Genomic DNA, 13,657 nt, shown 5'->3' with positions numbered 1-13,657 from the left:
TTTACTGCTTTAGGCTTTTAACATATTATTTTTAGAGACGTTCAATATAGTAATAATTATAAATTGGAAACTTGCCACTGCAATTTCACCTAAATTGCACTGTTAATTATTGTTTTTAAATATTTGTAAAAATTAAGTAAACTCTACAACTCCACTAAAGTTACTGCATTTGTAATGCAAGTAACATTAAGGAAGCCGTGAAAAAATCAACAAGATTCCAGACTCATCATGGTGGCTACTTTGAACGAAGGAGATGTGGATCTAATATAATATAATATTGTTAAAATATTAAAATGAAAAATAAATCATTACATAACCTTACCGTATGTTTTAAGTTCGCATTTATAGACTGGGGGAAAAAAAAAGACAGGCGTATATCACGGCCTGCTGGAGTAGCCTATAGTAAACATAGAAAACATTTTAAAGCAACAGTGTTGAAGATAGATATTTTTGTTTTGCAAATTTGCCGTCATTGAACATAAACCAAGATGGAGATTTCATTGCAACTAATTAGAAATTCCTCTTTCAGGTATGTAATAAACGATCTTCGAACAAAATAATGTACGATACACGAGCGGTATGTTTTCTTTCAATTCTCGGAAATTAAAAAAGCTCAACTACGTTTCGCTTTTTCAAACTTTTCCTCGAACATGAAAACTTCAACATACCGCTCTTGTAACGCATATTACTATTATAATTTACAACACAGGAATGCAGACGTTGGGAAAAAATCCAGAAGGGGAAATTCCCCGGCTCCCCGTCATTTCGAACATTGCTCACAAGAGACTAAGAGGATGAACTTCGAAAACGATAACATTGTGAGTGGAAAATTGCTTCGGACTCGTAGCAAGGACGGTGCGCGCCTTACGTCCTTTGTTGTAGCCGCCTTCGTAGTATTTTCTGGTTTTCCACAGATGATAATATTAGTGATAGATATGCCTGGAAGCAGGCGCCGAATTCTACTTAATCCCAGTTTATTTCTCGTGTCATGTGGTGGGTGAGTGTGCAGTCCTGTGGGCGATAACGTTATCGGGATTAGCGGAACAAGATTGTACTCCGTGGTCTTAGCTGGTACTTACCTCCACGAGACAAACAGGCTGGTGTTTCTTCATTATTTTCCTTCTGTTCAGTGACCTCATCGTTTCTTTTGTAATTAATAAATCATTTTAGACACAAGCGAGATAACTGTGTAACTTAACTTTTTTTCCGGTTTTTCCGTACTTACAAGGGAACCGTCCCAGGTCGTGTAGCTTGAATTTAATGAAAATGCATATTTAAGATAATTTTCGTTCGTTAAGAAACCTGGTGATAATCGTTCGTTTCGCTTTTTCCTCGTTTACGAAATACAGTGAAACTTCCCAATAGCGGACACCGCCGGGGAAAAATTAAATGTCCTTTATTGAGAAGTGTCCGCTATTTAGAAAATCGTTAGTATGTATACAGTACATTAAAATTCTCATACATATTCAACACTATATTTTACAGTACAGTACAGTAGACAGTGAGATTGTTTACAGTATTCATCCAGAGAGAAATCGTACCTGCAAATGTTTTGTAAATGAAATAAACATCAGTCACTGTACCACTTCACCTTACACAAAGAAATCTAGAATTGCATTCTCAGTGTATGATTTTAAAATAACATCCTTGTTTTTCAAAATTTCACTAACCTGAGTTTTTCCCACATTAAACTTTGTGGCCAGCTCATGAACACTTAATTTCTCCTTCCCACTATACTTTACAATATCCACTTTCTCTTTTAGTGACAAACGTTTACGTTTTTGTGACATTTTTAATGTGACTGTACTTCCGAACACTCAACTTGACAAACCAAGAAAGTACGGATTGCTCACGTGCAGTATCACAACTAACAACTGTGCTGCTTACCTTCAATAAAGTACAAGAACGTTCAAATGCACGATGATGATTGTTGCAAAGAATTCCGTTTAATCTACAACCGTCTTTTTCTTTTTTTCTTTCACGCTGTCCGTTATTTGGAAGTTTTAATTGTTGTTGGGAGATACATTTCATTGTCCGCGTCCGTTATTGAGAATGTCCTCTGTTTGGAAGAATTTTATCATAAGGGCCAATGTTATTTTGCAGGGGAATTTTAAAATGTCCGCTATTGAGAGGAGTCCGCTATTGGGAAGTGTCCGTTAAGGGAAGTTTCACTGTATATTGACTTGAAAATCGTTGTTACTTATACCGCTTCTTGCGCGCACTCGGATCCTCATAGCTCCGCGACACCGTATCACAGTTCTCACATTAGTCCTCTAGTCATTTGTTTCACATTAATACAGTAGTAGTGTAATTCATGGCTTCTTTCACTCATTCGTACACCATCCAAATCCATAGGTATGCAGCTGGAAGACTAGGAACACGACTGTACGTACATACGCTTTCAAGAACCGAAAGGCTAATTTTGACCTAAAGTAAAACAACGTGTAAACAAGGATAAGCCATTTATTATCTTTTTTTACACTATAAATGCTATTCAGGGACGATGAAATATTAATTGTAATTCTTTACTTAACATCGTTTTTAAACTACAGAGAGTTCACACCTGTGGAGTAACGGTCAACGTGTCTGGCCGCGAAATCAGGTGGCCCGGGTTCGATTCCCGGTCGGGGCAAGTTACCTGGTTGAGGTTTTTTCCGGGGTTTTCCCTCAACCCAAGATGAGCAAATGCTGGGTAACTTTCGGTGCTGGACCCCGGACTCATTTCACCGGCATTATCACCTTCATCTCATTCAGACGCTAAATAACCTAAGCTGTTGATAAAGCGTCGTAAAATAACCTACTGAAAAAAAACTACAGACGCTATTAATCTATACTAATAATAAATCTGTAGCCAAAATTTTTCGGGTAATTTTCGATTTTCCAAAAATAATTGGTGTTAACATGTATAATTAACCATCCTGAAACCGCAAATCCCTTTTTTGAAATTTTTGTTTGTTTGTATGTCTGTCTGTCTGTCTGGATGTTTGTTACCTTTTCACGCGATAATGGCTGAACCGATTTATATGAAAATTGGAATATAAATTAAGTTCGTTGTAACTTATATTTTAGGCTATATGGCATTCAAAATACTTTATTTAGAAGGGGGTTATAAGGGGGCCTGAATTAAATAATTCGAAATATCTAGCTTTTTATTGATTTTCATGAAAAATATTACATAACAAAGGTTTCTTTAAAAATAACTTCCGATAAGTTTTATTCTATACAAAATTTTGATAGCACTGATATTTAATGAGATAAATGAGTTTTAAAATTACAATAACAACGCCATCTAGGGCGCTGTACTGAAATAAAAACAAATGACTTTGTCTATAAGGGGCCTTGGACAACAACAATCGAAAGCTAAAACATAGCCTACAGAGAATGTTTCTGTGTTTGTATGAAGTAATATCGCAAGCTAATTAATTGTTTAATTATTATTTCACCATTGGAAAGTGTAGTTTCTCTAGATGGACATAATTCTACAATGTTATTACAGTAACTTCTGAAACATATAGCAAGTAATATAAAGTATACACATTAAAACTAAATGATATGTCAATCTTCATTAACTATGGTTGCATGTAATAACAATTAAGAAACATGTTAAAGGAATTGTCATTGCACCAAATGAGTGCTCTCCGGACCAAAATGACCGCATTTTAATTATGTAAATGTAATTTAAATTAAGTAACATATTAAACGATTTATCCTTCCATCAAACACGTATGTTCCCTGGATCAAATGCCCTATTTTAATTATGTAATTACTTTATATTTATTTCTGACGGGTGCAGCGTAGCGCACGGGTACGGCTAGTACACAATAAGACAATTAATTGTAATGATTTATTTAGCGTTTCTTGAAACTACAGTCTATCCATAAACTATACATTTATTTTTCATTCATAGTATTCTGCCCAAGGGCAGGTCTTTCGCTGCAAACCCAGCTTTCTCCAATCTTTCCTAATTTTCTGCCTTCCTCTTTGTCTCCGCATATGATCCATAGGCTATATCTTAATATTGTCTATCATCTGATATCTTCTTCTGCTTCGAACTCTTCTCCCGTTCACCATTCCTTCCAGTGCATCCTTCAGTAGGCAGTTTCTTCTCAGCCAGTGACCCAACGAACTTCTTTTTCACTTCCTGATCAGTTTCAGCATCATTCTTTCTTCATCCACTCTTTCTAGCACAGCTTCATTTCTAATTCTTTCTCTACATTTCATACGCCCCATTCTTCTACATTATCCACATTTCAAGTGCTTATTCGCTTTTCTTTACTTCGTCGTAATGTCTATGTTTCTGCCCACACAATGCCACACTCCACACGAAGCACTTCACTGGTCTCTTCCTTAATTCTTCTTCTAAAAGTCCGCAGATGATGTTCCTTTTTCTATTAAAAGCTTCCTTTGCCAATGCTATCCTCTTTTTTATTTCCTGGCAGCAGTTATTGTAATTCTTTATTTAATGTTCCTTTTAAACTACAGAGGCTGTTCATAGACGATAAGACGATAATTAATAATGTACGTAATTATTTTTCAACGTCCAACAGACAATAACCAGTAGTAGTATAATTATTTAAAACATGATTAAGCATCTGGTGCGAAGCGCGTAAAACGTATTGGGGAAAGTATGTGTTACCTTTGAAAAAATTGTTAAATCGGCAGTTCTACACTTATTTTCTCTTGCAACATGATTTCTTGTTTTTTTTTTATCCTTTGCTTTCGTCTGTTTGTTCTCCGTGTTTCCAATTTGTTACTTTCCTACCGTTTCACTTTCTCTTCATCTTCTACTTCTAGTTCTTTCTCCTCAACTTCACCTAGTTATTATCTTCTAATTATTTCCCCTCGTCTCCTCATTCGTTTTTTCTTGTATTCTTCTCCTGGTTCTATCTCTTCATCACCTTCTCCCAGTTCTATATAGTCTTCTATTCCTTCTATCCTTCCTAGTCATTTAATCTTCTATTCTTTTCACCCTTCCAAGTTCTATATTTAGTCTTCTGTTTCTTTCACTCCAAGCACCGGCGTAGCTCAGTCGGCTAAGGCGCTTGCCTGCCGATTCGGAGTTGCGTTCGGGTGCTGGTTCGATTCCCGCTTGGGCTGATTTCCGAGTTTTCCCCAACCATAAGGCAAATGTCAGGTAATCTATGGCGAATCCTCGGCCTCATCTCGCCAAATATCATCTCGCTATCACCAATCCCATCGACTCTAAATAACCTGTAGTTGATACAGCGTCGTTAAATAACCAAATAAAATAAGAAATAAAATAAAAATCTTTCACTCCTCCTAGTTATATAATAAATTCTAGTTCTATTTCTTTCACTTCTCCTAGTTCTAGAACTTTCAGTTTTGTTTCATCTCTTATACTGCTTCCACTACATTTAGTTATACTTAATCTTATATTCACTCCACTCCTAGTTCGATAACTTCTTCTCCTAGTTCTATAACTTCTTCTGCTAGTTCTATTTCATCTTGTACTCCTTCGACTCCTCCTAGTTCTACTTAATTTTCTATTTCTTCCATTCCTCCCAGTTCTGTAACTTTTTCTCCAAGTTCTATTCCTTCCACTCCTAATTTTATAACTTCTCCTAGTTCTATTCCTTCCACTCCTCCTAGTTCAATAACTTCTTCTTCTGCTAGTTCTATTTCATCTTGTACTCTTTCGACTCCTCCTAGTTCTACTTAATTTTCTATTTCTTCCATTCCTTCCAATTCTGTAACTTTTTATCCAAGTTCTATTCCTTCCACTCCTAATTTCATAACTTCTCCTAGTTCTATTCCTTCCACTCCTCCTAGTTCAGTAACTTCTTCTTCTGCTAGTTCTATTTCATCTTGTACTCCTTCCACTCCTTCTATTTCTACTTAATTTTCTATTCCTTGCTGCAGTTGCGAGCGTCGTTAAATAAAACATATTTTTTTCTATTCCTTACATTCCTCCTAGTTCTGTAACTTCTTCTTTTCCTAATTCTGTTCCTTCCACTCTTAGGTCTATAACTTCTTCTCTTAGTTCTATTTCATCTTGTACTCTTTCCACTCCTCCTAGTTGTACTTAATCTTCTATTCCACTCCTAGTTCTATAACTTCTCCTTCTTCTAGTCCTATTCCTTCCACTCTTCCAGTTCTGTAACTTCTTTTCCTAGTTCTGTTTAATCTTCTACTCCTTCTACTCTTTCTAGTATAATTTAATCTTCTATTTCTCCACTCCTAGTTCTGTAACTTATTCTCTTAGTTCCATTTCATTTTGTATTTTTTCTACTTCTCCTAGTTGTTTAACTTCTTCTAGTTCTATTCCTTTCATTCTTCGTGGATCTATTTCACCTTCTATTCCTTCCACACCTCTTAATTCTATTTAATATTCTTTTTCTCCCATTCCTAGTTCTGTTTCATCTATTCTTCCTAGTTCTCTCCGTCGTCTTCAAATTCTTTCCCTTCGTCGCCTTCTCATCTTACTTTTTTCCTTGATGTTCTCCTGGTTCTGTCTCTTTGTCTTCTCTTTATTTTTGTTTTTTTTTTTCACTCGACTTCCTCTCCTTTTTCTTCCTTGACTTCCCCCATCTCTGTTTCCTCTTTACTTATCTTTTCTCGTTTTCTGCATTACATCTATCCACTTTATCCTTTCACTTAATTATCCTTTTCTTTTTTCCCTGTCGGTTCCATTTATTTTTCTTTCCCCTATACATTCATTTTCTTTTAACTCATCATCCTTTCTCTTTATCTGTTTTCATTTCGTCTACCTCAATGTCTTAATTTCATGAGGTTCACTCAGCCTCCTATAAAACTGAGTACCGGGTCTTTCCCGGGGGTAAAAGGCGGTCAGAGCGTGGTATTGTATTGTATTGTATTTATTAACATTCCATGGTATTCATACATGCTTACAGCTAGAATATGGAACAAGTCAAAAAACTTAATACTATTATAAAATCTTAATTTATAGTCACAGTTTAGATGAAATATATACAGACGAGATTTACAATATAGTCTACTAGTACAACACAAAGTTTTAGTATCAATTTCATGAAGTGTTATTGAATGTCATGAATTCACCTACAGAATAGAAAGCGTGAGAAATTAGGTACTTCTTTAATTTGGCCCTAAATAATTTTATGTTTTGAGTTTCACTTTTTATATCGATAGGGAGGCTATTAAAAACTTTTACTGCCATATAACGCACTCCTTTTTGATAGCACGATAGACTTGCCGATGGAGTATGAAAGTCGTTTTTTACGTGTATTTATGCTATGAACTGTTGAATTAGTTACAAAGTTTTCATGATTACATACGAGGAAGACTATTAATGAAAAAATATACTGACAAGCTATGGGCATTATTTGTAGTTTTTTGAAAATAGTCCTACACGATTCCCGACCACACCACCTCATTCTAGTGCCGAGGTTATGGAAAGCATGGGGCTCTACCTCCGTGCCCCCCAAATGTCTTCATGGCATGTTATGGGGATACCTTTACCCTTTTTTTTACCCTTTCCCTTTTTCTTCTTCCACTGCCTTTTCCTTTTCTTATTCTTCTTGAACTTCCTTTTTCGCACATTTTTTCGTCTTTTCTCTATTTCCTCATTTTTCTTTTCCTCGTACACTTGTTACGTTAAGTCTAGCACCTGAGGAACAGCTGTCTGATACTGTAATGTACTTTCATGTGTGCACAGAGTCTGGACATGGACGCGGTGCGCAACGAGTGCCTGGACCTGAGGGGCGAGACTCTAGGCTCGGCGCACTGCGAGACACTGGAGGAGGTTCTAAAGCGCGTGCAGTTCAAGAACCTCAACCTGGAGGCCACCTCACTGGACGACGAAGGCTCCGTTGCACTCTTCGACATGGTGGAGTACTACGAGTCAGCCACGCACCTCAACATCTCGGGCAACAAGAACATCGGCGTGCGGGGTTGGCAGGCCTGCTCGCGCATGATCAAGAAGGTCAGTCAAGTTCTACTCATCATCAGCATCGGGAATGGGGAGGCTGTTTCACTCTTAATGGTTGAAGTTGTGTCCTCATAGAAGTTCCTTACTTTGCCGCATAGGGTGGGAGTGTGGTAGCTATACTTACTTACAAATGGCTTTTAAGGAACCCGAAGGTTCATTGCCGCCCTCACATAAGCCCGCCATCGGTCCCTATCCTGTGCAAGATTAATCCAGTCTCTATCATCATATCCCACCTCCCTCAAATCCATTTTAATATTATCCTCCCATCTACGTCTCGGCCTCCCTAAAGGTCTTTTTCCCTCCGGTCTCCCAACTAACACTCTATATGGATTTCTTGATTTGCCCATACGTGCTACATGCCCTACCCATCTCAAACGTCTGGATTTTAAGTTCCTAATTATGTCAGATGAAGAATACAATGCGTGCAGTTCTGTGTTGTGTAACTTTCTCCATTCTCCTGTAACTTCATCCCGCTTAGCCCCAAATATTTTCCTAAGCACCTTATTCTCAAACACCCTTAACCTATATTCCTCTCTCAGAGTGAGAGTCCAAGTTTCACAACCATACAGAAGAACCGGTAATATAACTGTTTTATAAATTCTAACTTTCAGATTTTTGGACAGCAGACTGGATGATAACAGCTTCTCAGCCGAATAATAACACGCATTTCCCACATTTATTCTGCGTTTAATTTCCTTCCGAATGTAATTTATATTTGTTACTGTTGCTCCAAGATATTTGAATTTTTCCACCTCTTCGAAGGATAAATCTCCACTTTTTATATTTCCATTTCGTACAATATTCTGGTCACGAGACATATTCATATACTTTGTCTTTTCGGGATTTACTTCCAAACCGATCGCTTTACTTGCTTCAAGTAAAATTTCCGTGGTAGATAGGCCTATACTTCTTTTTTTTAAAGATGGGACATGATAGTTAAGCGGTCGAGCTTGGAACTACAGTGCTGTGTTGTCAATATAGACTACCATGCTGCCAGCTGATGGAAGCTAGCAATTGACGTTAAGATGGCTGACGTTAAAACATTCATTGACAATTGACGCGAAGGTAAGAAAACAATAAAAAAATCGACAGAGAATCAAACACGAAACGTACCAATGCTAACATTGTGTGCACATTGTGTCGCCAAGAGAGCTATTAAGCACTCGCCACGTGGGAACAGTAAGTTTGGCAACTCAACCGTTGTTACCATAGCAACAGGCCTACCACGCTATGTGACATTCAGTTGTTTTTCCGATCGCAACGCTCCTGTCATGCCCAATCTTTCAAAAAAACAAGTATATGTTCCAATGGGAATTGTGGGAAGAATTTGATTATAAATGGTGCCATTCTAACAAATTTAAAGAGATATTATGAATAGTCATTATTTACAGGATTTGTCAGGTTTATAACATCGATATTATGATTGAACTATAAAATCTTCTTTTTGTATAGCTGATTTAAAATTTCAGTCGCAGAGAAAGGAAAAAAAATAATAATAAGTAACACGATAAGCAATATAAGGAAACATGATGTAAACAAAAGATTTTAAAAAATCACTAGAATATCTAAATGTAACGTGGAAACATACAACACTTGTAACAGTAAGTTAGTTTGGCAACTCGTCATAAGATAATTTTCTAACTTAGGTTTCATAGTTATTTATGGTACTTGTGAGGTAAGTGCATCTTTATTGCGCGAGTGGAAAGATTTAAGCACGAGGCATCCATGACCATAACGAAAAAATTATGTTTTATAAAAGAAAATATGTTGAAAATAAGTCCTCATATAATCACATATCATGGCATGGATTTTAGAATCGATACGTGTACTAGGTAGGTCATGATGTAGGAGGCCATGATTAGTGAAGAATGGTATCTAAGGCGTTGGATAAATAACAAATTATGATAATTTTAATATATACTTTTTTCATTTTAAACGTGTATTTTCATTTATTTGAAGTTTCAGGGATTATTTAGAGTGTCCACGGGACTAATGTGATTAAAATAATTTCACATTTCACTTTTGTAAACTTAAGAGGAATATTAAAACGTAATTAATCATCGTGTCTGTTTAGCTCAGTTGACACTTTGTATTTTCGGGATTTACTTCCAAACCTATCGTTTTACTTGCTTCAAGTAAAATTTCCGTGTTTTCCCCAATCGTTTGTGGATTTTCTCCTAACATATTCACGTCATCCGTATAGACAAGAAGCTGATGTAGCCCGTTCAATTCCAAACCCTGTCTGTTATCCTGAACTTTCCTAATGGCATATTCTAGAGCGAAGTTAAAAAGTAAAGGTGATAGTGCATCTCCTTGCTTTAGCCCGCAGTGAATTGGAAAAGCATCAGATAGAAACTGGCCTATACGAACTCTGCTGTACGTTTCACTGAGACACATTTTAATTAATCGAACTAGTTCCTTGGGAATACCAAATTCAATAATAATATCATATAATACTTCTCTCTTAACCGAGTCATATGCCTTTTTGAAATCTATGAATAACTGATGTACTGTACCCTTATACTCCCATTTTTTCTCCATTATCTGTCGAATACAAAAAATCTGATCAATAGTCGATCTATTACGCCTAATACCGCACTGATGATCCCCAATAATTTTATCTTAGGTTAGAGTCATGGTTGTTACTACTTTGGAATTATTTTGAAGTTACATGAGATTTGTTAAGTTTCACTCACTTCCCGGCCGCATGAACAAGTCGGTTCAAAGGTTGGGGTGGTATTGTTTTTGGAGGTTTGAAGCAATCTCTATTTTGTATTATTTTGGTACCCTAGTGTAAAGATCAGAAGAGATAGAGAATCCTACCAGTGTGAATTCGTTCTATAAAAGAAAGGAATATGTAAGAAAGTGATTGTGGGTAATTTGACAACTCATTACTTAATGTAATGACTGTAGCAATAGCAGCGTAATATGATGATGAAGTGTGTGTCATTAATAACATCGGTTTTCGGTAAGTATTGTCGCTTGTAACATTTGTCCTTCAAAGAGTTAATTGGTAAGCAATTTTCTAGTTGAAAGAAAATGTTATTGCGATCACAAAGAGATTAAGAAGGCTTGGAAAAATGTTCGTTATGATTGCTTGTTAATACATCATCCTCAATTGGTCATAAAGTGTGAAGGTCGCCAATGTGAATGTTAAAATAGTAATGAATATTCCCAAGTAGAGTTACCAATCTAGTAAAGTCGAAAACGTCCGTTAAATTAATTTTATGACCTAAATACAAATTATTGGATGGAAATTTGTATCAATAGACAAGTTAGTGTAAAATAAAGATTTAATTTAGAAGCATGTACAGAGGTGGTTGTACCGAAAGTTATGGATTATTTAAGTATAAATTATAATTAATTTTTTTATTAAATGCGATCTTACTCGTGTTAATTATGTAAGCATCAGTAGCGGCCGGTGATCGAAATCCTCGGTGAGGCCAGATGCAAGTAGTTTAAGTGCTTCCGATAGGAAATGTTTGTTTATGATATTAATTATTATTGTTATTATATTATTAATATCATTAGTACTATATTATTATTATTATTATTATTATTATTATTATTATTATTATTATTATTATTATTATTACTACTATTAATGAAAAATAATTTCACTCACCAAATAAGCTGTTATGCTCCGAGTTTCAGTGATTGTTTCAGTGTGATGAAGCAACCCATATTATGTGTTGAAATTACCCTGTCTTTCTTTTCTTTTTATTTTTTTATTTTTTTTGACAGCAACAAACAAGGCCAAGAGAAGTTAATTTTGTACCACATTACCAATTAACAATTTATGTTGCCCATACCAGGATGCAATAGAAACTCGCGTTTTAAGATTATCTGTCAGAAAAATTGTCAGAGTTGTCGTAGGTATCTCGATAGTGTCTCTCTTTATTTAAAACTTCCTTTCTTTCAGTATTATTTCTTCTCGAAAAAAGGACACTAACAATGAATTAATTGCACCAGCATTATTTCTCTCATTTGTTTCTGTTTATATTTTCCCGAAACACATAACAACATTGGCCCACATTCACTACTGTACTACGAAGTGCAATAGTAGCCTACAACACCCTCGCTTAAGTCATAAACTAAGACATAAGGAGAGAGAATAGAGTGGGTCTCTGCCTGCCAAAGAGCTGGAATTTTGTTATTTATGACCTATTTAGGAACACAAGTCACCATTGCTATTCCCATCCCACTCTACCCTTGAGGCCGGCCCATGGATGGGAGAAGTGAAACCTGACCAGGCCACGAGGCCTGACGAATTGTGCCTCAGCTACAACGTTTTAAGCGCAAACTCAAAGCCCGCGAAAAGACTGGAAATGCTGAAGCCAGACCCGGCACGAGCGATCCTGGCCTCAGGAACAAATTTTACTGCAAAACAGGTCTATATACATCACAAAGTTTTCAAATGCTTCTACACCGATGCTTCATTCAAATAACTAATACATTATATAAAAACACAAAATTTGATTTTAGTTAAGCCAAGTGACTGAGGCCCGGCCTCACTTGCCTCAGTCAATCAGCCGCCACTGGTAAGCATGTGCGGCTTACAGCTGTTTCGGTGCTACTTGACACCATCCTCAGAGCCTTCTTGTCTCGGCGCCATCTTAACTTCGCTACCTGTTGTGCGGATGCGTTCATATGATGAAGAGTTGTGTCAAATAGTGTGTGTGTTCTGTCATTGGACAGACAGGCAGATCATTCCAAACTAGATACAAAGAACACATTAAAGCAATAACCAGAGGACACAATACATCTATATATGCCGAACACATAACTAATGCTAACCACGCATACAATAACATAAATACAGACATGGAAATCCTACACATACAACCCAAAAACCAAAAACTCAGCACATTAGAACAATATGAGATATACAGACACATTAAAACACACCCTAATCAAATTCTCAACACACAGATCAATTTCAGAACACACATACTATTTGACACAACTCTTCATCATATGAACGCACCCACACAACAGGCAGCGAAGTTAAGACGGCGCCGAGACACAGAAGGTTCTGAGAATGGTGTCATGTAGCACCGAAACAGCTGTAAGCCGCACATGCTTACATAATTCACACGAGTAAGATCTCCATTTGATCAATTATTTATATTCAAGTGTTAAAAGTAGTGTACGAAAGATTCAACATGAATTAAATTTTATTATTTTTTAGCTGAAATTGTTCTTGACATTTTCGGGCGTGTGCCCTTGACCCGGTTCCCTTTTAGGATTTTATAGTAATGGCATTATAATGTACGATACTTCATAATGTTTACTGACTGTATTCTGACGCCTCAGTAAAGGAAAAACGTAGCCTAATCGTAAATTGTTACAGTGGCATGAAAGTAGAAGAGAACGTGTAAAAATCGAGCTGAAAGTGAAACTTTATTGCATTTTATAAAAATGAATTGCTTGGAAATTCCAAATACTTACTGTGAAAGTCGCTCGTACATTGCATTTAATTTCAAGCCATATCTTTCAAAGCTCACTGACATACATACTGGAGGCCAAATTACTTATATTTGAATTCTTGAAACAAGTTTTTGTGTCGAGATCTGAATGTTTCTTTTTCTCCATTGATTGCTACTGTAGAAGTGGGCATGCTATTACGAGCCGTAACGTGGGAATTACTGTCAGTGCCATCCATACATTACCACTGCTATTTGCGTTCATTTCAGGGGGAGATGTAAGTATGGGTAATGGTGCAATTAT

General features: G+C 36.4%; 1 protein-coding gene across 3 annotated transcripts in view; it reads left to right on the top strand.

Moving 5' to 3' along the window:
• The window catches only part of LOC138698578 (uncharacterized), a 215,211-nt gene that overhangs the window by 158,412 nt on the left and 43,142 nt on the right, over positions 1–13,657 (top strand). For 2 of the 3 annotated variants that reach the window (XM_069824602.1, XM_069824603.1), the window contains exon 3: positions 7,655–7,921. In XM_069824602.1, coding sequence (XP_069680703.1) covers positions 7,655–7,921 — 267 coding nt within the window. Of the gene's footprint in view, positions 1–7,654; positions 7,922–13,657 lie in introns of those variants that run through there. The other variant, XM_069824605.1, reaches the window with a different exon arrangement.

This window comes from Periplaneta americana, chromosome 4 (genome assembly GCF_040183065.1).
Source record: "Periplaneta americana isolate PAMFEO1 chromosome 4, P.americana_PAMFEO1_priV1, whole genome shotgun sequence".
NCBI classification, from domain to species: domain Eukaryota; kingdom Metazoa; phylum Arthropoda; class Insecta; order Blattodea; family Blattidae; genus Periplaneta; species Periplaneta americana.
The sequence above is the reverse complement of the archived record's forward strand: the minus strand, read 5'-3'. Positions and strand labels throughout refer to the sequence as shown.